This window comes from Gekko japonicus, unplaced genomic scaffold, assembly GCF_001447785.1.
Source record: "Gekko japonicus isolate JY-2015 unplaced genomic scaffold, Gekko_japonicus_V1.1 scaffold1158, whole genome shotgun sequence".
NCBI lineage: Eukaryota > Metazoa > Chordata > Lepidosauria > Squamata > Gekkonidae > Gekko > Gekko japonicus.
The window spans coordinates 243,101-268,253 of record NW_015164706.1 but is presented as its reverse complement, the minus strand read 5'-3'; the positions used below and the strand labels follow the sequence as shown (position 1 = coordinate 268,253).

At 46.3% G+C, this 25,153-nt stretch overlaps 1 protein-coding gene across 1 annotated transcript in view; it reads right to left on the bottom strand.

Moving 5' to 3' along the window:
* LRP6 (LDL receptor related protein 6) overlaps positions 1-25,153 on the bottom strand; it is a 134,851-nt gene that overhangs the window by 35,371 nt on the left and 74,327 nt on the right. The window contains exons 7-10 of the mRNA XM_015409520.1: positions 8,629-8,845; positions 5,304-5,593; positions 4,318-4,544; positions 1,569-1,753 (exon numbers count right to left, since the gene is read on the bottom strand). Of these exons, the coding sequence (XP_015265006.1) occupies positions 1,569-1,753; positions 4,318-4,544; positions 5,304-5,593; positions 8,629-8,845 (919 nt within the window). The remainder of the gene's footprint in view (positions 1-1,568; positions 1,754-4,317; positions 4,545-5,303; positions 5,594-8,628; positions 8,846-25,153) is intronic.

Below are 25,153 nucleotides of genomic sequence, written 5' to 3'. Positions count from 1 at the left end.
GAGCTCTGACAGTGCTGTGTGGAGTCAGAGAGAGAGAGAGAGCTGAAAGTTCTGTGTGGAATCAGTTCTATGTGAAAGTGCTGTGTGGTATTAGAGAGAGAGCAAGCAGTATATATCTAAAAAGTGAAACTACAGTTCTTAAAGAGAACCGTTCTTCCCACTTCGTCTAAGCAGGTCTTACAGGGGTGAGTCAGGTCAGGTCCCTGATGGGTGACTTCCCATCTACTGACCGGCTATCCAGAAGCACCTCCAGACCCAGCAGCTTGCTGGAATGGGAACGCAAGTCCCATTTGTCGACGGACCAGTATCAAGTACAGGCCTGCCTTCTCTGCACTTGCCTTTCCCCTTGCCTGGCTCATCCCCCTCCCGCCAACATACCTCTGTGACGACCTCCTATTGAGGAGGACTGAATTTCACTTTAAATTATACTTTATGTTTATAAAGTAGGTAGTTCCAGCTGCCACCAGGAATTTTCTCTAATTCCAAATCCCCTTTCTGCTTCTGGTTTTGGTATTGTGACCTTCTGGTTTTGGTATTGTGTCTTGGCTTTCGAGGATCTATGTGGTCCTGAGGAATAATGGATCAGGCTTCTGGGATAAACTTAAATAAAAAGGATTTATTGAAAGAACAAATTAAGAGGTTGTTTAAACTGTAACTGTTTAGGAAATAGGTATTTGTAAGTATGTATGTCAACTGTATCACACAGGCTCTTTGTAACTTTAATTCTCTCCTTAAGGATGTGTTAACAGGAGAGTTTTGCACAGAACTTGTTCTGTAGACAAGGGGGGAGGTAAGTGTGTCTTTCTGCTTGAGGCTACTTGGTGGTGGAGCTGTTTGGGAGAGTCTGCCACATTCTGAGGTTTCTGGAGGTGGCTTGCTTTTTGGCTCTTGCTATGGGCACACTGTCCTCATAGGCAAGGCTTCGGCTGCTTTAGGTGGAAGCATCCAGACAGTTCATTTGTGTCTAGTCCTATTGGAATTCAGTGGATTTTGGTCAAAGAACCAGGGTGGGGGAGAAATTTGTATAAGAAGCATAATAAACTGCACAAAGATTCACCAGCCCGTACACAACCTTTCCTATCCATGCACAAGTCTTTTTAAATAAACAGGAACAACCAGCTTCTGATTTTTAGTCCTCTTGCCTGATGTTAACCTGTTTTTCCTTTAACTGAATGAAGTCAGTTTGAATTTACTTTCACTGCTGGCTAGGCCTCATTTCCTCCTGAAGGGGCGTAGGTAAGACCACACATCTTTATGGGACAAGCAGCTAGCCCATCTGGCCGCAAGCACAGTCATAGTGCCTTTGACGGCCATAAACGATGGGTTGGCTCTTGCAGAATAGACATACAACACTGTGAGCTTCACGTTGGCTCAGTCTTTAACAGTTGAGAAGTCGCAGTTATTACCACCTGGTAATAATTCACGAATGCAGCTGCTGACCTAATTGATCAGCAAGTATCTGGAGGCTGCCCATTTGGGCCTTTTGTCACTCTGGCAAATGTCCCGCCTCAAAGCTTAAGGTGAGAGGGAATATCTTCATCTGCACGCGTGAACGAACTAAAACTTACCCAACATATTTGAAGATTCTATCAGGTTGGTATCCAAATCAGTCCAGTACAATCTTCTTTTAACATAATCGATTGTCAATCCGTTTGCCCGCCCCACATTTGGAACCAACGTCGTACGTTCACTACCATCCATGGCCGCTCGGTCAATTTTGGGCTTCCCACCCCATTCGGTCCAGTACATAAACCTGAAGGTATCGATAAAAAAAAAAATCATATTTACAGATGAGCAGAATGAAGAAGGAATAGTAGAGAAACAGGTCAGAAGAAGAAGAAGAAGAAGAAGAAGAGATTGGATTTATACCCCGCCCTTCACTACCCAAAGGTGTCTCAGAGCGGCTTACAAACTCCTTTCCCTTCCCCTCCCCACAACAGACACCCTGTGAGGTGGGTGGGGCTGAGAGAACTCTGACACAAACTGCTCTTTTTCAAGGACAGCTGTGCCAGAGCTTGTGACTGACCCAAGGTCACATCAGCAGGTGCAAGTGGAGGAGTGGGGAATCAAACCCAGTTCTCCCAGATCAGAGTCCGCGCACTTAACCACAACACCAAACTGGCTCTCAAACTTTATTTCAGCACAGAAGGGAAATGACTGAGCCCAGCACAAGACACGAACCTGGTACACTATGTAGTGTACTTGGCCACTACTAAACAAACAGACAGAACAGGAATTCACAGTAAGCAAATTCTCTGTTCTCCCTCCTTGCCACCATCTAGTAGTCCAGACAGTGTGGTGTCACAGACCGGTGGGCTACCCCCTCCCCCAACCATGGAAAGGAAGCTGAATAAAGTGCTGAAATCCTCCTTGGTCACAAGGGACCCAAGCAAAAGCAAAGCCTTGCACTCTTTTGTGAAGGTGTGGGAACGGAATCAACTGGCTGCCCTTCACGCCTGCTGGGCAGAAGACCTGGCCCACATCACCTAGGAGGCAGATGCTCTTTGTGGCAGAAATATTGGTTCTCTTCTCCCATATTGCTTTGCAGTATAGCTGACGTGACATTCTCGTAAGCTAGGGCTGACCGCTTCCCCAGTGCCCTTGGCCTTCCTTTGTGTAAAAAAGATTAGTTTACATTTTTCTATGGTTATCATTTCTTTCTCCAGCGCCCATGGGTCTCCACAATGCGTTCTTGATGGGTGAAGATCTGTAGTATATAATGCTTGCTGATTAAGGGGTTGAAGGCTCCTAGACTCTCAGAATGATCATTAATATGATATCTATGACTCTTTATCGCATAACTTCCTTTCTTATCTATGGTATGTGTTCACAGTAAAATTGTTCAGAGATATTCTTCTGTTAAAATGCGTTAGCCTTACGTCAGTCACTCTGATTGAACCTATGGGTCCAGAGGGTATAAACTGTTAAAAGATGTGTCTCCTCTGGGCTGGTCAACAGTAGCTCCTTGTGATGCCTTGGTGACCAGTCTAGAGCGTTCTGAGTTTCATACAAGTACACTAATTTTAGTATTGGGTTTTAGTATCGTGTTGAAATATTATATGCTGAATACTGAACTGTTGTAAAGTGTACTGGTCTTGGGCAGCTCTGTTATCTCAGTTTTTTTTTGCTTAGTTAAAAAATTAGAACAAAGTGCAAGCTTTTTGTCTTTGACTTTTTTACCCCTTGGGCTGGTCTCGCATCACTCCACATCTGGCCCAGGGACCTGGGATTAATTTTCCCCCTCAACACTCTTCCCAATGAGAGGGGAAGTACTTCTTGAATATGTAACCCAGGGGTCATTTGGGGGGGGGGACGCCATCCCCCCGGGTGAGGTGCGGGAGGGCGGGGCCTGGAGCTCCCTGCTGGTGCCCGCTGGAGGTCGCCGCCGGCTGTGGGGAGGACACACTTCCGGTGATGTCAGGGGGTGTGGCATATGCTAATGAGTTATGCTAATGAGTCCCCCTAGCTCTTTTTCTACGAAATGACCCCTGATGTAACCTATCAGGAAGCCTCATACATCTAAGCAACGCAGACCTTGAACCACTAGGTGTTGCAAGTGACAACAAGGGTTGAGGAATGCTTGAAGCGCAGGAACCTCTGTACGTTGATCCCAAGGCCCCTTCTGATAAGCCCTGAGTGAGGAAATGGGCTTGCTGTCATAGCCCTATGTCTGTGAACGCTCTCACCTCAGAAGGCTTTTTGGGCCCTGACTTGGATAGCCCAGGCAAGCCCAATCTTGACAGATCTCGGAAGCTAAGGAGGGTCGACTCTGGCAAGTACTTGGATGGGAGACCTCCCTGTAAATACCAGAGGTGGGAGCAGCAGGCTTTATTCAGCCACCTCTCTGAATATCCTGCAGGCCCCCAGTAGGGGTCAGTCACTAGAGGTCGCCATGACTTCCAGGTGCACACACACTCACACAGACATACACATATGAAAAATACAAAGAGGAGGAGGAGGAGGAGGCAGCTTTTGGGGTGTGTGTGGAGCAGAGCATAACCATCTCAGAGGCTACTCAGAAGCAGTCCAGGACCTCTCAGCCATAAAATGACACATTCTCTGTGAGCTTCTTGATATACGCAGCGGTTTGCAACCTTACTACCTGTATCTGAAGAGGTGAGCAGTGACTCGTCAAAGGTCATACCCTGCCACAAATTGTGTTAGTCTTTAAGGTGCTGGACTCTTGCTCTTTTCTGTTACTAGCTGCAGTGAGCCCATTCTGTACTGACTTGCTTGCAGAAGAAAATGGATAGCCCACAGGTGTTCCTCAGATGCTACCAGTGACTCGAATAAAATGACCTTAGACAAACAGCTTACCCTTCGGCAGGATCCAATGCCAGAGCTCGAGGACTGTCCAGATCTTTCCACACCAGAACCTGGCGATGCTGCCCATCTAGCTTGGACACTTCAATACGATTTGTGCCCGTATCGGCCCAGTACAGGTTCTTCCCCAGCCAATCCACAGCCATGCCTTCTGGGTAATCCAAGCCAAACTCGACTACGTGTTCCAGGGAACTACCATTCATGAACGCCCTGCTGATTGTCTGTAAGGTGACATTGGGGGAGACACAGCAAAGATGCACATTAAGAACCAGTTTGCTCTCTTTAGCCTATCCAGTGCAGTGTGCCCTTCTGGGATGTTGTCACGGATGCGCATTGGCACAGAAGGCAAACCAAGGCTAAACAAGATGTCCCTGTTGGGAACACAAGTCCAGGTGCATCCAACATCCCTGGCACCAAACTAGGGAATCATGTGGCCAGCTTTTCAGCGAAGGCAGTAGAAAGGCTTGGAACTGCACGGACCTTAACTTGATTTTCTATTTATGTTCATTATTATTATTTTATAAATGTACAAAAATAAATTACACATATGTACACAATCAAACTGTACTGCTTGATTATATATTTATAACCTTGACTCCACTTACACATCTAGTTTTCACCTCCACTGACTCTTAGGATTGGTTAACTTTAACTGAGTTAACATATTCCAACATTTAGTTTCCCTCTCTCCTATAGCAGGCATTTCCTGTCCCCCCCCCCCCAATAGTTTGCCATCAGTATCCTTACTGCCATTGCTAAACCAAACATCTGCCCGGTTTCTTATTTAGAAAATGGTTTTTTAACACAGCCTAAAATAATAACTCCATGTTGTAAAGTGATTTCAACCCTTGCTCTTTCCTCAACTATTTGATGTTATCTTGATGTATCTCCCTCCAATCAACCAAGTGAGGTGGTAGTGCTTTGTCCAACTTCCCACCTTAAGCTGAAAGCCAGTGACTGCCGTCACCTGCATCCTATACCTTTAGTGAGATGTCTGTCCAATATATGCGATTGTCCGTGACATCGAAATCTAGAGCGGATGCTTCCTTAACTCCTGTGAGAGGGATAGCAACGTTGTTGTTGTTGGTCTCCAGAGAGATCCGCCTGATATCTGCTCTACGGGAAAACAGCAAGAAAGCTTCTGGGACTATGCAGGTCTTCATGTCACTGATGAGTTCCAGTCCAATGGGGCAAGCACAGCGCAAACCCTGGGGCCTGTACAGGCATAGATGGCTGCACCCCCCATTAGATTCAGCACAAGGATTTGTACCTATAAAGACACAGAAACAAAATTATTTAGCGATGTTTGCGGATGCAAATAAATCTGGCACACGAGTGTTTGCAACTACAAGGGTTATTACAGGGCTTTGAAAAAAAGATGCTGGAACTCTCAAGAGGGAAATGAAGTTTTCAGGGCATCACCTGAAAACTCATGAACTTTTAAACATTTTAAAAAGAATGTTGTCAAAGAGGTTCTGGAACTCCGTTCCTGCACGTTCCTCCAGAAAAAAAGCCCTGTTAGGGCAAGGGTCCCCTCTCAAGAGGGAAATGAAGTTTTCAGTGCATGACCTGAAAACTCATGAACTTTTAAACATTTTAAAAAGAATGTTGTCAAAGAGGTTCTGGAACTCCGTTCCTGCACGTTCCTCCAGAAAAAAAGCCCTGTTAGGGCAAGGGTCCCCAGCGTTCTTGAGCCAGTGGGCACCTTGGGAATCCTAACACAGCACACTGAGGCGCAGACAGCAAGAAAAATGGCCGCTGTGGCTTACCTTCAGTTACAGTGAAGACCCTTGTGCTGTGTTGGCAGCTGCCGCCAATCAAATCTCCAACAGCCAGTCAGAAGCCTTGCAGGGCAAAAGTCCCACCTCGCCCTGCCTGCTTTCTAAAACACTTGGTGGGCACCTGGGAAGGTGTCAGCCAGCACCACGTTGGGAACCCATGAGTTATGGCAGCCCCTTCTCTCTATGCCTCAGAGTGAAATCACTAAGTTGAAACATGTCATCAGCGAGGACTCGACGCATCTGTTCCCAGACCACTTCAGACAGCAGGCTGGGAGAATGTTTCAGTGCTCCCCTCGTATTTAAATAAAAATAAAACAGCACATACAAAGCTTGTATGTATGTCTAGAAAAATGATACCTAATCTAGCCACCTTGCTGATATGCTGGTTTCAGTGCTATCCAATACTAGGTGAGGTTAAGGGAGTTTGTTGCGTAATGTGAGAACACATTCAAACATTCAGTCTTCCGCCACACACAAACTGAGGTGGTGCTGTTCAGCAGCAGTGACGCTGTGTGACTGTTCATCTCATCCTTTGCTGTAGCTGCTCGGCACAAGACCATGCCATGTCTAGAACACTGCCACATGACAATGTTGTAGTCACACTTAGTGCAACTACACATTTCTTTTTTTGGTGAGTACTGTCTGTGTGTGTGTGTGTGTGCGCCCGCGCACTTGAGAGCCAGGAAATCATGGTGACTTCTGGTGACCCCTAGTAGTGCTAGGATGTTACAGAAGGGTGGCTTGACCAGAGGTCATTTCGGGGGGGATTGCAGTTCCCCCAGGTGAGGTACGGGGGCGGGGCACATGACGAAGCCCCGCCCCCTGCTTCCGGATGCCCCACTTCCAGCCCTCATTCAGCCAGGAGGAGGCAGGAGAAGAGGGAGGGTAAGTTGCTTATTCCCTGCCTCTCCCCACCCCTGCCTGCCTGGGGCCAGGAAGGGCCTTCGTGGGGCTTCCTTGCACTCCCACCGGCCTTGCAGGTCCACCGCCGGGCCCCTCATGGGCCTCAGCAGTGGAGCTGCAAGGCCGGCGGTGGCGGCCAGGACCGTTGGGGGCGGGGTGTGTGGCCTTATGACAACTTCCGGTTATGTCAGGGGGTGTGGCCTTATGTCACACTTCCAGTGATGTCAGTGGGTGTGGCATATGCTAATGAGTAATGTTAATGAGTTCCCCTAGCTCTTTTTCTACTAAACGACCCCTGGGCTTGACACTACCTGCCTCTGCGTCCTGGCCCTGGTACTCCTTGGAGGTCACCCTTCCAAGTACTCAACAGGGCCAGCCCTGCTTAGCTTCTGAGATCTGACGAGATTGTATGGTTATGAAGCTTCTCCCTCTTTTCTAAACAAAATAACATTAAAATGAATGTGAACTACTATGGTTCAGTGGAACAGCCTTTGCTTGGCACGCAGAAGGTTCCAGGTTCAATCCCCAGCATCTCCAGTTAAAAAGGCCAGGCAGTGTGTGTGTTTGTGTGTAAAGGGCCCGTAAAGTCGCAGCCAACTTACGGTAACCCCAGCTAGGGTCTTTCAAGGCAAGTGAAGCAGAGGTGGTTTTCCAGTGCCTTCCTCTGCAGTCTTCCTTGGAGGTGTCCCATCCAAGTACTAACCAGGGCTGACTCTGCGTAGCTTCTGCCTACTGACCAGGCAGTAGGTGATGTGAAAGACCTCTACCTGAGACCAGTGTTCCCTCTAAGCTGAGTTAGTGTGAGCTAGCTCACCGTTTTTTAGCCTCCGGCTCACACATTTTTGTCTTGGCTCGGGAAGGATGGCTCTAGAGCAAACTAATGTATGCAGTAGCCAAATCGCTCACTCACAACTTTAAGGTCAGCCATTCACAAAGTAGAATTTCTGCTCACAAGGCTCCGCAGCTTAGAGGGAGCATTGCCCGAGACCCTGGAGAGCCACTGCCGAGTCTGAGTAGGCAATACTGACCTTAATGACTCAATGGTCTAATTCAATATAAGGCAGCTTCAGGTGTGTTCAACTATTCCTTATGAGTCACCTTAGAAGAATAATGCATGCCTTTTTGTTTAGCAATACAGGAAAAAATAAGGATAAACTGCTATTTAAAATAATAAATATTTTTACTATGTTCTATTTCCTCGGTTGTTATGGAAGCACAAAATACAAATCAATCCCAATACCAGCTATTGCCATTAAGAGAAAGTACACACAATTCTGGATTTCAAGTGACGTTCACAAGCAGTTAAACACGACTGAAAACAACGGCTAACCTTTTCGTTGACTAAAAAGACTTCATAAAGCAGTGCTGCAGAATAAGCTACATATAGTGGTGTTGATGAATAAATCATAAATAATAAGACAATATGGTTATACTTAAACCAAATAAGCATAATTGACTCTGATGCGCCAAAAAGCAAGGCAATTTAAATGAAACAGCCAGATTAATGCCGGCTAAATCAAGTTTAAATGGACTAAGCTGTATGAAATACAAATTCAACACAGAATCCCCCTGAAAGCTTCTGAGCCTTGTAAGGAGAAGCTCAGAGTCTTAAGGTACTCACCAATGACCTGATGGACGTTTGTAGCCTTCAGCCCCATGAGGTCTGGCAGTTGGTCTATGATGATTTCCCTTTCAGCTGTCCGCTTATGGACTCGCTCAATGCTTCGCCTTTGCCAGTCTGTCCAATAGATGTAGTCCCCCAACAGCGTGAAACCAAAGATATGAGGCAACTTGTCCTCCACAAGGACTCTCCTGTTGGTACCGTCTGTGTCCATGACCTTCATGCATACAAAAGAGATGGCTTTGAGGGACACAACACCACTGCTGCATCCTGAACAGCTGCTACCAGTCCAGTGCCCAATAATAAATCAAACTGTGTGCCACAATAGACAAAGAAATGACATTTTAAAAGTTCCTGTCGAGTCCCAGCAGAAGGCTATCGATCACATCTTTGTGTGATGGGTCTGGCTTTGCTTTCTTCCAAGACTGCCTTTATCAGGGGAATTTTTTTTCTTAAACTTATTTTATTTATGTCATTTATAGCCTTGCCTTTCTCACGTGGACTCAAGGTGGTTTACACAGAGTGAGTCAATACAATCGACAGGATTGGGGTACTCAATAAACAATTCAATAGGACTGGTTCCCCAATCCGAAGTCTAAAAACAGAACTGAAGCAAAGGATAAACATGAGACTTAGCATGACACATTAAATTATACAAAAATTACATAGCGGGATCCTAGTTTCAGAAAGCTAAACACAGTAGTACAGACCACAATCCCTAATATCTTCTTTAAGTAGCTTTGTGAATCATTCAGGGCAACTCTATCGCCTGCTTAGAAAAACTCTCTTGAATAATACAATTTTGCATAGTTTGTGGAAAGCCAGGAGATGGGTGCCTTCCTGACCTCCTCAGGCAGGCCATTCCACAAGGTGGGGGCCACAACCAAGAAGGCACATGGTTGATTTTGCCCCTTTGCAGACTGGCACCCACAGAAGACCCTGCCCAGATGTCATTTTGGCATGATGCTGCAGTTGTTACTAGGTTCATAAATCCCTACTGAAGAAGATAGACACACAGCAGAATCAACAGCCTAAGAGGAGGATGGGTGATGCTTCTCTGAATGACTAACTACTAGAGCAATCAAAAGCCTGTCAAAAGTGTTCTGTCCCGACCATGACCTGGATAGCCCAGGCAAGCCCGATCTCGTCCGATCTTGGAAGCTAAGCAGGGTCGACTCTGGCAAGTACTTGGATGAGAGACCCCCTTGGAATACCAGAAGTTGGGTGGCGGGGGCAGGCCTTATTCAGCCCCCTCTCTGAATATCCTCCAGGCCCCCAGTAGGGGTCAGTCACCAGAGGTCACCGTGACTTCCAAGTGCACATACACTCACTTGCACACACACATATAAAAAGAGTGTTTTGTCCTTTAACAGAGGATTAATGCGATCTAATTTACCAGGTGATGCTACTTACCTCCATAGTGGGAAAAGTTTCACCTGCTCATTTCCACACATTAAGCCTCCATTAAATGGACAAGACATTATTTTTTCTCCAAGTTGTTGACAATCCTACTCACTACCACTGAGCTTTTCTCCATCCTGTTAAGAGGCTCATTCCCTAAGTGAGGCCTACCAACTGTCATGAGCAGCGGGGACGGCGCTGAGTCCCTGCCCAAGTTGGCCAGAGGCTCTGGTATTGCTAGAACCAGAAGCCGGCCCCTCCGACTCCTCACAAGTCAATAGCTGGCCAGCGCCTGAGCCTGTAAACTCTGCACCTGGTCCTGCAGCAGCCGAGGAGGCACAGGTGCAATCGGAGAGCCCGCCTGACTCACCTCCGTGGGTGGTTCAGCTAAGGGGGCAGCTCTGCCGAGATTAGCCACCTGGTGTCAGGACGCACACTGGCAGGGAAGGCGAGCCCCGAGTCCTGAGTATTAGCAAGAGCCCCGCCGCTGCCACGGGAAGCCCGGATGGAGGCCTATATAACTCCCACTCAGGATTTGGCTCTCATGGAAGCAACACGTCCTTCTGTGCGTGCCTAGCATCCACCTTTGGCTCCTGTCCTCGGACCCCCACTCTGGCTCGGATTCCTGGCTCCCTGACCCCCTGCTTTGGATGACCCCTCTTTCGGACCCACGATTTGGCTCTCGCTCTGACTTTCCTAGCAATGACCTCGGACCGGACTTGACTTCTGCCTCTCATCCCAAGCCCAGCCCGTGACACCTACAGCCTCTGGTGGAGGGAGAGCTGATTCTCCAAAGCTTATCCCCTTGAGCAGATGACCCCTCTTTCGGACCCACGATTTGGCTCTCGCTCTGACTTTCCTAGCAATGACCTCGGACCGGACTTGACTTCTGCCTCTGGTGGAGGGAGAGCTGATTCTCCAAAGCTTATCCCCTTGAAAGTCTTGTTGGTCTCTAAGGTGACACCAGACTCCAATCTAGTTCTTGTACTACCGGCCACCACAACAACCCTCTGTAACTACCTATGGCAGTTCAGCTTGTACTTTCACCTGCCCTAAAAGGTTGTGTAAGAATGAATCATGTTTTCAGTTTTAATTTGGCATGGGTGGAGATTTATGCCTTGGCAATAAAGCTGGGGAAGACACTGATTCAGTCGGTTAAATTAAATGTTACTGTACTGGGCAAAGACCAAAAGAAAATAAAACAGCAATAAAAACACAAATTCTAATTAAATTACAACTCATTCCAATATATACACAATTCAATTTACAAACTTGAGCTATTTTTGCTTTAACTGCTCATACCAGTTTGGGGGCCTAGTCCTCCTGGAGGTCATTAAAAAAAAGTACCTGGGATGTACCACTTCGGACTCCATGTGAGGCTCCTACACTGGAATACTTCACTGGGTATAGAAACAGTCTGAAGCAGTACAGCGCAGACAAGGGATTTATTTGCACAGTGTGAACAAGTTCCCCAGTTGCTATTGGATTTATATGATTTGTTGAAAACACAACTCCAGTTACCATTAACTATGGCACAATGTGTTTCAAGAAACCTCACAGACATTGATCTCACACGTGTCCGTACCACAGGCCGTGTGGTCTACACTCAGCAATGCCTGTATGATTTGTTGAAAACACAACTCCAGTTATCATTTACTATGGCACAATTTGTTTCAAGAAACCTCACAGACACTGATCTCACGTGTGTCCGTACCACAGGCCATGTGGTCTACACTCAGCAATGCCTACCTTTGTGAGGTTTAATAACTTTGTTTCTGTAGATAGATTCAGGTGGGTAGCCGTGTTCGTCTGAAGCAGCAGAACAAAGTTTGAGTCCAGCAGCACCTTGAAGACCGACCAGGTTTTAGTCAAGGTATACGCTTTTGTGTGTACACGCACTTCTTCAGATACAATGAAATGGAAATTACCAATCTATATACCGTGTTTCCCCGAAAATAAGACACTGTCTTATATTTATTTTTTCTCAAGAAGACACACTAGGGCTTATACCACAAATGCATAGAAATCCTGCTAGGGCTTATTTTTGGGGTAGGTCTTATTTTCGGAGAAACAGGGTATATAGAAGTGTGCGTGCACACGAAAGCTTATACCTTGAATAAAAACTGGTTGGTCTTAAAGGTGTCACTGTACTCAGACTTTGTTTTGTTTCTGCAAACACTCTTCCAGAACGTTGATGGGTACAGACTGTCCACCAGGAATGGGCAAGGCAGGGAAGTCCAGTCTTGCCCCCCATTAGATGAGGGAAGAAAGCATTTCGCAGTCATTCAACCTTCTCCATCACCTTCCCGTGTACTATACCAAGCGCTGCCTCTACCTGCCAAGCACCTCTTCCTACAAGAGGGACAGAGAAGCATTTGCCCAGTACAGACTGCACTTGGCTGTCTGGCACAGGAGAAACTTAAAAGAGATAATGTTAAAGTAGGGGATCCAGATGCATCAAAGGCCCATAGGAATCTTGCCGCTAAATCATCGACATATAAGCAATGGCTGTTGATTGCTTTTATTTATTTACTTTATTTATAGCCCACATTTCTACCCAACGGGGACTCCAAATGGCGTACATTGTTCTCCATTTTATCCTCACAACAACCCTGTGAGGCATGTTAGGCTGAGACAGTATGACTGGTTCAAGGTGACCCAGCAAGTTTCCAGGACAGAGCTGAATCTGAATCTAGATCTCCCGGATCCTAGTCTAATAGTCTAAAACCTTTACACCACACAAAATAACTGATTCTTGTCTAACCTAAAAATGGTACACTCTAATAACAATTTCTGGCCACTTGCAAAATATTTTGGAAGAAAAGGAAATGTCAATAGCAAATTCACTTCCATGCGATGCAATACATGCAACACTGCAGACTCAACAACAGCTGACCAGTAGTTTAATTACTCAGTGCCAACCATACTACAATGTGAGTTACGACTTCAACAAAAATGGCTAAAAGCAGCGATGTGAGTTTTCCGTTAAACTTTAAATAAATAATTTAAATGTTTAAATAGTGCTGGTGAAAGAAGGCAAGTGCATCTATTGGCCTGGATGACGAACAAGCACCAGCCCACGCTTCATATCCCACACTTAGTCCATCCAACATGATTGATTTGCAGCACAAGTCCTGAAAATTTTCCACTCCACGCCACTGATTGAAAGGGCTATCCTATGCCTGTCTACTCAGGAGTAAGCCCACTAGGTCCAGTGGGATTCACTCCCAGTTAAGCACGTACAGGACTGAAGCCTAAATTCCAGTGCATGAGAAACACTCATCCTAAACTCTAAACCCAGCCCTTCCAATGGTTTCTGCTGATTTTAACCACAGTGTGGTCAGGTTTCACATCCTGAGGCCACTCCTAAACCCTCCAAAACCACAGCAAGGGTACAGAGTACAACAGAAAATGGATGTGTCCTCACCACACAACATGATGAATCTTTCTTGCTAGGGTGACTCTCATAAGCTTCACCACACAACATGATGAATCTTTCTTGCTAGGGTGACTCTCATACGCAAAAATGTTACTTCAGTCATTATAACAGGGCAGATGCTGAAACATAAGAAGTAGTGCCATTTTTTTCTAAGAACACAAGAAGAGCACTGCTGGAGCAGACCAGCAGTCCCTCTCGTCCAGCATCCTGTCTCCCACAGTGGCCAACCGGTTCCTCTGGAGGGCCAACCACAGGGCAGAGAGGCTGAGACCTTCCCCTGTTGTTGCCTCCCGGCACTGGGATTCAGAGGCTGACTGCCTCTGAACACGGAGGTTCCCTTTAGTCGCCGTGGCTAGTAGCTACTGATTCACCAATAGCTGGCAGCTACTGATTGAATCCATCTAATCCCCCTTTTAAAGTCACCTGTCTCCATAGCCACCACTACATCCCCTTGCAGCAAATGCCACATTTTAAAGAAGTATTCCCCTTTTTTCTGAAACTGAATCTACGTCCATCAGCTTCACTGGATGCCCTTGAATTCTAGTATTTTGGGAGAGGGAGAAAAATTTATCTTTGTCGACTCTCTCCATCCCATGCATAATTTTATAAGCCTCTATCATGCCACTCTTAGTTATCCAGGGAAATAGCCAATCGCCACTTCGGGGTCAGGAAGCCATTTTTCTCCAGGCCAGTTTGGCCAGGGATCCTGGAGGGCAGGGGTAATTTCCTGCAGGAGCGCACAGGAGCGGAGCTCTGGCAGTAAAAAGCCCAGGGGGCGGCACATGCAACAAGCCCCACCCCCTGCTCCCAGCAGACCTGGGCCATGAGGAGCAAGAAGCAGTCCTCCTTCTTTCCCCTTCCCTCCTTCTCTCCCTCTTTCTCTCCTTCTTTCCTTCTCTTTCTTTCTCTCCTTCTTTCCTTTCTGCACAGATCTATGTGTTCCCTCCCCCCAGCTAGCAATCCAAAACAGTCCAGTGGCACCTTTAAGTCCAAGGTTTATTCAGGTACAAGCTCTCCCTCCTCTGTGAGGGCAGATCTGCACGTCCCCACCCCCAAATAGCTAGAAATCCAAAACAGTCCAGTGGAGCCTGAGCAGCGGGTGTTGCCTTTTGACACACTTCGGTGATGTCAGGGGGTGTGGCATATGCAAATAAATTATGCTAATGAGTTATGCTAATGAGCTCCTGCACCTCTTTTTCTACGAAATGACCCCTGCTGGAGGAGTTTTTTGTTTTGTTTCCCCCCCTCTTCTGGGCACAGAAAAGGGGTCACTGGGGGTGGGGGGGTATTTGTGAATTTCCTGCATTGTGCAGGGGGTTGGACTAGATGACCTTGGAGGACCCTTCCAACTCTATGACTCTCTCTTTTCTATACTGAAAAGCCCCAGACGCTTCATCCTTTCCTCACAGGAAAGGGGCTCCAACCTCCTTATCATCTTGGTTGTCCTCTTCTGTGCTTTTTCCAGATCTGTGATGCCCTTTTTGAGACAATGGTGACCAGAACTGCACACAGTATTCCAAATGAGGCTGCACCATAGAACTGTACAGGAGCATTATGATAGTAGCTGTTTTATCTTTAATACCTTTCCTAATAACCCTCAACACAGTGTTTGTCTTTTTCGCCACTGCAGCACACTGAACTGACACTTTCATTGAGCTATCTACTATGACTTCAACATCTTTTTTCCCTTTCAGCCTCATTAAGTTCAGACCCCATTAGCCTACATTTGAAGGGGTTTTCTGTTCCAATGTGGATCACCCTACACTTACCAACACTGAACTTAATTTGCCATATTGTTGCCCAATCACCCAGTTTGTGGAAATGCTCCTGGAGCGCCTCACAGTTATCCGTAGTTTTCACCATCCTGAACAATTTTGTGTCATCTGCAAACTTGGCCACTATAATACTCACCCCTAGTTCCAAATCATTTATGAACAAATTAAATAGTGGGATCACTGCTTGCTTACTTCCATTGTGTGAACTGTCCAATTTATTTCTACTCTTTGGTTCCTGTCATTATACCAATTTTTAACCCATAAGAGGACCCATCCTCTCATCCCATGACTACTAAGTTTACTCAGGCATCTTTGCTGAGGTACCTTGTCAGAAGTCTTTTGAATGTCCAAGTAGACAATACCTAATGGGTCACCGTTGTCTACATGCTTGTCCACTTTCTCAAAGAACTCCAAAAGTCAAGTGAGGCAGGACTTCCTTTCGCAGAAGCCATGCTGATTTTCTCTCAATAGGTTTTGTTCCTCCATGCGCCTAATAATGCTATCCTTGATAACAGTTTCTACTAATTTGTCTGGGGCAGATGTCAGGCTAATTGGCCTGTAATATTCTGGTCCCCCTCTGGACCCCTCTGTAAAAGTCAGTGTAACATTTCCTAATCTCCAGTCTTCTTGTACAGCAGCTGAATTTAGCAATAGGTTACAATACAGGTTAGTAGATCAACAGTCTCATATTTGAGTTCCCTAAGAACTCTCGGGTGTATGCCATCAGGACCTGGAGACGTACTGATTTTAATTTCCCCAAAAGGTCTAGAACTTCACCGCCTGTCACCTCAATTTGACGAAGTTCTTCATATTCCATCCTGAAAAGAGTGGCTGTAGCACAGGTTTCATGCTCCACATTTTCCACAGTGAACACAGAAGCAAAAAATCCACTGAGCTTCTCTGCCATCTATCCACCTTCCTTTTTTATTCCTTTTTACTGGTTTTTATTTAATACTAGTGTTTATGAGGCTTTTAAAATTTGGTCCATCACCTTGAGAGCATTATAGCTATGAGGAATCATATAACAACTTCAAATAAATAAATGAAACCAAAAGAGTCACAAAAAGCAGAAGTCCTCACTAACATTTCTGCACAAATACACAAATGGTATTCCTGTTTTTTAAACAAAAGCAGTGGCTTAATTCAGACCATTGGTTGGAGGATCACGATTGAGCTGTGGGCTTATACGCTCTCCACCCGTTTCACATGGCTTCCCTTTCAGTGCCTCTTTAGTGCTAATCCATGTTTGCTGTGACATCTGAATTGGCACACCACGAGGAGCCCGTGCATGCCAAACAAGAGCCCAAGTTCTAAATATGGTGTAATTCCAGAGATCGTAGCAAACTATGGATTTGTCAGCAATAAACAGGAAATGGACTTGGAGACAGGAGGAGGCAGCACCGAAGTTACTGACTCTGGGTTGGGAACCTCCTGGAAATCACCCTCCAAAGCAGCCACTTTCTCCAATGTGATTGATCTCTATAGTATGGAGATCGGTTGTAATTCTGGGAGTTCTCCAAACCCCACCTGGAGGCTGGCAACAACAGGGAGCCCACAACTATAGGATTTGTTCACAAACCATGGCCAGGGCCTTTTCGATGGCGGCTCCACTCTGGTGGAACGAGCTTCCAGAGGAGACCAGGGCCCTGCGGGACCTTTTACAGTTCCGCAGGGCCTGCAAAATGGACCTCTCCTGGCAGACCTTTGGAGCCGCCACCACCACCATTACCACCACCACTACCATCACAATTATTGGTGTCACTATCAATAACAACTGACAACCATGGTGGAAGCCCAGAGCCGCCGTTCCCTGTGACTACTGCCTGTCCTAGCCCCCCCTAACTGAAGCAGACCAATAGAACTAAAGTAAAATCTGGAATTGTTAGCACTTTAATATTATGTTTGATTTTAACACTGTTTTTATATTATTGTATTATTATTTATCAGGAATTGTATTAATGTAATGAATCATGTTTTATGTATTATGAGAACTTTTATCCTGTTGTAAGCCGCCCTGAGCCAGCCTTGGCCGGAAGGACGGGATAAAAATCAATAAAATCAATCAATAAAAAATAAAAACAAACCTCTGAACTCTGGATTAGAAGAGTGTCTGGGATTTTAATGCCTGCACTGGGTGCCTGCCTGGGGAGAGACTGATTTTATCAAGGTCAGAGCTGCTGCCCCCTGTTCTTCCCCCCTCCTCATCCTGTGCATTAGCCTTTTGAGGGAAAACAGATTCCTTATTTGTCAACTTGTGTTTAAATTTTTTTGTGGAACTGACGGTCTTATGGTTGTGTTGGACCTTGTCAGCCACTTCAGGATTGCATTCAAGGGAGGAAAATGGGTTAAATCACACAAATAGATACATAAAATATTTTGTAAGTAAGATAATCAAAAAAATATTACTGGATTGTTTTCTCCCCTTCCCACAAACATACTGATGTCCATATAAGGATTTTTTAAAATGCACAACAACACTTCAAAACTCATGGTCCCAGTCTGCTTACTGCGCCACTGATTTCACTGGATCCCACTGACAAAGAACAAATAGAATTAGGACTTTAGTTTTATGCTGGAGAAATGCCCTTTTAAAAACATTTGAAGAAAGGAAAACTAAATCAGGACTCCAAGAGCACCCGCTGTATCCACACTCATTTGGAAATTTCAATATAGTCCAACCAGCTCTAGAATTACAGTACTCAGCAGGTTTGGAGTATCTGTTTCGTCTGCATTTTTCTCCTAATACTTGCACAAGCCCTGGCCCCTTCCTAAACCGAACTACGCAACAGTCTGTTCTCAGTTTGGCAGGGAATCAACTGTTCTCTGTACAATATAACTGGGGAGACGTCTCACTCCTACAGTCAAAACATATATAAAAGATGAGTTTGTGTCTCTTTAAAGACTAACAAATTTACTGTAGCCCATTCTTTCATGTGTATATAAATCTTCTCCGCCAGCGTCTGCAGCAACACATAGGCATCCCTTAAATGCTCTTATATTTCTCTTGAGCATCTCAGGATCCAAGGCAAGCAACAACAATATAAAAATGATTTGATAAACACAAAGCATTTCCCAAAAAAATCTAAAAACACCATATACCCCAAATCAGCAGGGCATTCGCCCGCTGCCCTGGTTCAGGATACCCCCCAAAGCTCTTCAGAATAAATCTGCTTTTCAGCCTCACCACAAAGCCAGGAGGCTAGGAGTCGCCCTGGCCTCTTCCGGGAAGCAGGGGGCAGCCAGAAAGAGTGGGTCTGGCTTGCTGCGGAACATGCCTTAGGTAAGCCTAGTGACTACTTCCTTCCCCCTTCCCAGCTAGGGGGGCATGGCCCATTGCCTTCTGGGCAATAATGAGGCTGCTGGGACCGTCCCACCATTGCCAGCTGTAACACGGGTTTCCTGGAGATGGTGTTGCTTTCTTATTCCCTTGGGATGATTTGTAGTCAAGGGTGAGGAGCGATGCTGTGTTGGGGCACAGAGCAGCGAATGCATCAACGTGTGGTGCTTTAGGTTGTCAAGGTGTATGTATGTTTCTCTGATGACACAGTTCACCTGGTTGAGGATTCACTTGGTGGAAGAACTCAAAACTTCCTTGCCTCAAATACAGAGTGTTCTGCTCTGCAAAATTCTGTCTGATGCTTTACTTATATCCCCTTTCTCCTTAATGGTGACCCAAAATAGCCTACATTGTTCTCCTCTCTTCCAGTTCAATCGGTGAGGCAGATTAGGCTGAGAATGTGTGACTTGACCCAAGGTCACCCAGCAAGCTTCCGTGGCAGAGACAGGATTCAAACCTGAGTCCCCTAGTCTGACACTCTAGCCACTACACCACACTGACTTTCAGTGAGAGACAGAGGTGCATGTTTTTGGTATCTCAGAAACTGCTCTCTGATGGTTTTTGTATTGCAAGACTGAGAGAGAGTTATTATTGGGGGCAGGGGTCGTTTCGTAGAAAAAGAGCTAGGGGGACTCATTAGCATAACTCATTAGCATATGCCACACCCACTGACATCACCGGAAGTGTGTCATAAGGTCACACACCCCGCCCCCAACGGTCCCAGCCGCCACCGCCAGCCTTGCAGCTCCACTGCCGAGCCCCATGAGGGGCCCGGCGGTGGACCTGCAAGGCCGGCGGGAGTGCAAGGAAGCCCCGCAAAGGCCCTCCCTGGCCACAGGCAGGCAGGGGTGGGGAGAGGCAGGGAGGAAGCAACTTACCCTACCTCTTCTCCTGCCTCCTCCTGGCTGAATGAGGGCCGGAAGCGGGGCGGCCGGAAGCAGGGGGTGGGGCTTCGTCATGTGCCCCGCCCCTCACCCGGGGGAACTGCGATCCCCCGCATTCCCCCCCGAAATGACCTCTGATTAGGGGTGCTGAGTCATCACACTGGGACCTGATTCTGTGGGGTGTCACAGGATTCAGAGCTCCCCACCCCCCCGTTGTAATGTCAGACTATTAACTGAGACCATCCAAAGTTTTCCAGCCATTCGTTTCTTTAACTAAGCGCCCAGCTAAATCCATCTCCGGATGCCATGATCGAGAGGGAGAAGGAGAGCAAACTGAAACTCATCTAGGTACGATGGAGGTGACGATGGCTGCGAAAGAGACAATCTTGCCCTGGACTTAGGGGAGGGTGGGGTAAATTAAATTGCAGGCTTGCAGTTCAGCACGAAGGTATGAAATGGAGCACTCTCAGGATACTGATCTTGCCCTCAAGTTTGATATTTTGATCACTGTACACAGCTGGGCACCAGTGTTCCCTCTAAGCTGAGTTAGTGTGAGCTAGCTCACAGTTTTTTAGCCTCCGGCTCACACATTTTTGTCTCAGCTCAGGAAGGATGGCTCCAGAGCAAACTAATTTATGCAGTAGTCAAAGGGCTCGCTCACAACTTTAAAGCCAGTAGCTCACAAAGCAGAATTTTTGCTTACAAGACTCACAGAGGGAACATTGCTGGGCACATTCTTGCCCTCTTTATATGCTGCACTTTTTAAAGGTATGCATTGTAAACCCTATGCAGACATTCATGTTATTATTGTACAGATCTATAAGAACATAAGAATGTAAGAGAAGCCAATGTTGGATCATCCAGTCCAGCACTGTCACACAGTGGCCAAAAATACCAGGTGCCATCCAATGCTCCCTCTAAGCTGTGGAGTCCTATGAGCAAAAATTCTACGTTGTGAGTTACCGGCATTAAAGTGGTGAGGGAGCGATTTGGCTGCTGCATAAATCAGTTTGCTCTGGGGCCCTCCTTCCTGAGCTAAGACAAAATTGTGTGAGCTGGAGGCTAAGAAGCTGGGACCTAGCTCACACTAACTCAGCTTAGAGGGAGCATTGGTGCCATCTGTACAAAGAGGTCAGGACAGGGATTGAGCCTGCTGCCCCCTCCCAGTCTCTGCAGCACTAAGCAGCTATCTGCACTTGGGCCTATGCACACGGCACCCAAACCTCATCCCCAAATTCATTTGAACACTGAAATAAATGTCTGCACAAGACTTAAGATATTGACATGATTATCTGAAACAGAAAGAATGAACAAAGTCTGAGTCCAGTGGCACCTTTAAGACCAACAAAGTTTAATCCAAGGTATAAGCTTTCATAAAAGTATCTGCGGTGGCTCAAGTGGTTAAGATGCTGAACTGCAGGCTGTGGAAGGTCAGTAGTTTAGCACTTCGAGACCCGAGTGCCGCATGACGGAGTGAGCTCCCATCTCTAGTTCCAGCTCCTGCCAACCTAGCAGTTCGAAAGCAAGAAATTGCAAGTAAATAAATAGGTACCACTTCGGTGGGAAGGTAACAGCATTGGCTCTTCGGCTTTGAAACGGAGATGAGCACCGCAACCCTAGAGTCGGACTCTACTGGCTTTCGAGCAAGGGAACCTTTACCTTTACAAGCTTTCATGCGCAAGCACGCTTCCTCAGATATTCAGAGTGAACATTAGAAAAACCTAAAACGAGCGGTGGCGCAGGCAGTAAATGCCTGTAAGTAAAACTATCTCCAAACAGCCTTAATAACTGTTTGAGTCCCACCGCGGCCGGGGTGAGCTCCCGGCCCTTATCCTAGCTCCTGCCCACCCAGCGGTTCGAAAGCAGCAATTAGACAAATGGGTACCCACTCCTGAAGAGTGGGGGGGCATCCTACTCTACCTCCAATATTGGCGGGCAGCAGCGGCGGTTGGACGATGCGGTGAATCAATGAGTGGCGAGCTGGTAGAAAGAACATGACAACGGATCGGCAGCAGATGGCATGCGACTTGGGAGGTGATTGGAGGCGGCGTGGAGGCGCGGTGACGTAAGCACGGTCGGAGCCTCTGGGACAGAGACCAGTTGCCACCTCATCGTGTAGCCGCACGCAATAAAAAGGACCATCCCAGGAGGCCGAGCCGAAGAGACGGAAAAGACCTCCGCTGAAGGACACTACCACCTGGTCTTCGTAAGACCTCGCCACAGAAAGACCTACGCTGCGTAGGTGCCTGGTAAGGCATCCATCTCCCCTGATATGTATGTGGCCCTAGTTAGGCGATTAAATGTATATGTGTAAACCGCTCCGAGCCTCCGGGAAGGAGCGGTATAGAAATGTAATAAATAAATAAATAACCTTGTTTGAAAAATCTGCATCATACAGGGATGCTTGTCAGTTTAGCCAGAATAGGATGAAACTCCTTGTTGAATTTACACTCACGTCAATCCAGATTTTCCTCTGAGTGTTGGGTGTACTTATGAAATGGCTCTCTTTTAGAAGGTCTGCAAATAATTTGTGTTGCAGTGAAGTAGGATTGTGGAGGACAAAATGCACAGACATATGGCACTGAACCATCAGGAGGATGAAAAATGACTTTCAAATATATTAATTATGCACTAGCAAAAAGAGCATGCTAAAACTGGAAGTCGTACCAGTGGGCGTTGAAGATCGCCACTAGAAGGGGTTCGTGTGAAACTGATGTTTTCATTGGAAAAGGGAAGGAGACAGAAAGGGGAAAGTGATGGATGAAAATAAAAATTAAAAAGCAAAAGCAAGTGCTTAAAACTGGAAAGCCCGTTGCGACTAAATGGCTTCCTCTTAATATGCAAGGATGTAATTGTACACTTGTAATTGTGCCACGTCAGCGCAGGATATTTTGGACCCAGTCTGGGTCTTAAGACGGCGATGAACGTGACCAGCACTCCAAAAAAAGAGAGAGGCAGACAGACAGAAGAAAACCAACCCCATATTCAATTTAGAACACAGAATAAATACATATATAACGCCAATTCAACAAAGCAGATCATACATTTTTAACCTCATGGCACGGCAGGGGAAAAAAACCGCTTCAAACCTGTAGCAAGTCAATGAGAAATCTTCCCCACTGGTAAGCACAATAGCAGCCATCCAATTCAATAGACGTTTATCAGCAGTGAAACCTGATCGAGATAAATGAGGGAGCTGTTGAGCCACAGGCCTGCCTCTGCCTGCTGCAGGCTGCCAGATAAAATGGGAACAAAAGCTCCCCGCTGAACCCCCCACCGGTCTCCATTAGCCCCCGCTGATGCTTTATTATCTGGGGGGCTACTGGACTGTGCAGCAGGCAGTAAGGGGAAAGTAAAATAAAATAAAAATTAAGAGCACATAACGCAGCGCAAAAAAATAAATAAATCAAGACACAAAATCTAGCTTTGCCCAAGTCATCTCCCTTTTTCTGGTGATGCAGCAAGCTTAGTATCTGAATAACACCACAAGCTGGAAAGCAAAAGACTGCCATTGTTTATAATGTAGCTCTGGAAATCTTAAGGGTGCATGCACTGCAAACATAAGTAGGTCTACTCAGAATCTTACTGAAGTCCACGCAATTAGACTGACTCCCAAGGAAAGGAGGAAAGGAGGACCATAACCATATCATTCTAATAGACCAAAACACCCTTTTAAGATTAATTTCATATAGTATATGCACAAGTATATAAAATATGAGACCATTAACACCACTCATGTAAATATGTACACTAAATAATTATTACTCGCTAATTTTTGAAACAGCTTTTCCAGGGGACAGAATAATTTAGAACTGTTTTAAGATTTTACAGCGACTTGACTTCTGGTAGTACCCACAGACTGCCGCACCGGCACCATTATGGCGTCCACATCCAAATAAAACCCTTTTTTCTGTGTAGTACTGCCACTGGAACTTTTTTTTTTAAAATGAGTTATCTGCATTCTCTGTTAATCCTAGAACTGTTTCGTGCACTCAAAAGAAAGCCACAAGAGGGGCTGCTAATCCTAGAAGTGTCGCTCCTTATTCCTTATATTTGTGATGTCAGGTTCTCTGAAGCGACTGAATCCTGTGCGCGAGGCATCGGCCAAGAGTGACTTTTGGGAACAGTCCTGTAGCCAGTCAATGGTTTTGGTTTCTTCCCCAATTATACTCCACTGCACCAAGTTTTTATTACAGTAGAAAGCCACAGCTTAGGACGTGGAGTGGGAACTCATCCCTAGATGTCAACGATCCTCATGAAAGAAGGGGTAAAACACCGACAGAAGAAACTCCACAAGGCGAGAAAAAGTATACCAACACCGGTCACGTCCACTAGACGAGAGAACTTGTGAATCAAATTCCATTTAAAAATCTGTTTTAAAAGTACTGGCTTTCAAATGGAGGATGAGGATCCAAACTAGGGTTGCAGTTCTCTCACAGGTGGGTCTTCAGGCCAGAAAGGGGGGGGAGCTGGGAGGCTGAATGGTAAATTTGGGACTGACTCTGTGTAGTGTCCCAAATGGCCATGAAATGTAGCCTGCTGCTCAGTTATCTCATTGTTTTTAATAAGTACTCAATATGGAAAATAAAATGCAAACTTCCAAAGGGTGTAAGGGCTACTGATGTAAGATTCCTGTGTTTTATGCAGGTGAGGAAGAAAATAACATGCAGTTGATTTGCAAGAGGATCTCATTCATTCTCACCCAACTCCACTCCTGAGAGCAGTCCCCAACCCACAGGCAATGCTCCCTCTAAGCTGTGGAGTCTCATGAGCAAAAATTCTACTTTGTGAGCTACTGGCATTAAAGTTGGGAGCGAGCGATTTGGCTACTGCATACATTAGTCTGCTCTGGAGCCCTCCTTCCTGAGCTAAGGCAAAAATGTGTGAGCCGGAGGCTAAAAAACTGTGAGCTAGCTCACACTAACTCAGCTTAGAGGGAACACTGCCCACAGGGCTTTTGTTCATGCAGCTCCCATGACCCCAGCCTAGCCTTTTTTGGTGGTCCATGAGGACCCTGCATACTTTTCTCACCAGTGGAAAAGCTGGTGGAAGCCAGCCCTGTAAATTTACAAGGAACAAATAGGGAAGGGGAAAATCCCACTCCCTGGTGGTGCCCGTTCCCTCCTGTAGCTGCCTTCGGGCCTCCTGGCTTTCTCCACCTCATCCTACTGCTACTGCCACCTGTCTTTCCCCTCTGCCGCTACCACTGCTGCCTGACTTTCTGGTCTGAGCCACCTCCTACACTGGTGCCTTTACTGCCTTTACTGCCGCTGACCTGGCTGGCTTGACTCACCAGCAGTGCACCCTCCTTTGCCCACACTTGCTCCTCCTGTCCACACTGCCTCATTCACCCACCTCTTTCTTTCCTCCACTGTTTACCTGCCTGCCTAGGTCATGCAGTGGCAGTCCCTCCTCCTTCCTTTACTGTTGCAGGCCATCTGTTTATGGAGTTGCTATGCTAGTTTTTTCCTGGTAAGGTGAGGATTTTTAAAAGTCCCCTTACACTTAAAAAAAAAAGTTGTGCAAACCTGGGTTTGCTGTCCCAATTTGTAGTAAAATTACTCTCCTCTGTACAGGGCTCTAATATGTGGATTTATTGATCTGCATTCTAGGGTTATGTTCAGAACTAGATATAATAAGCAGGGACCTGCAAGGACTTGTGTGTGTGTGTGGGGGGGGCAATCTCATT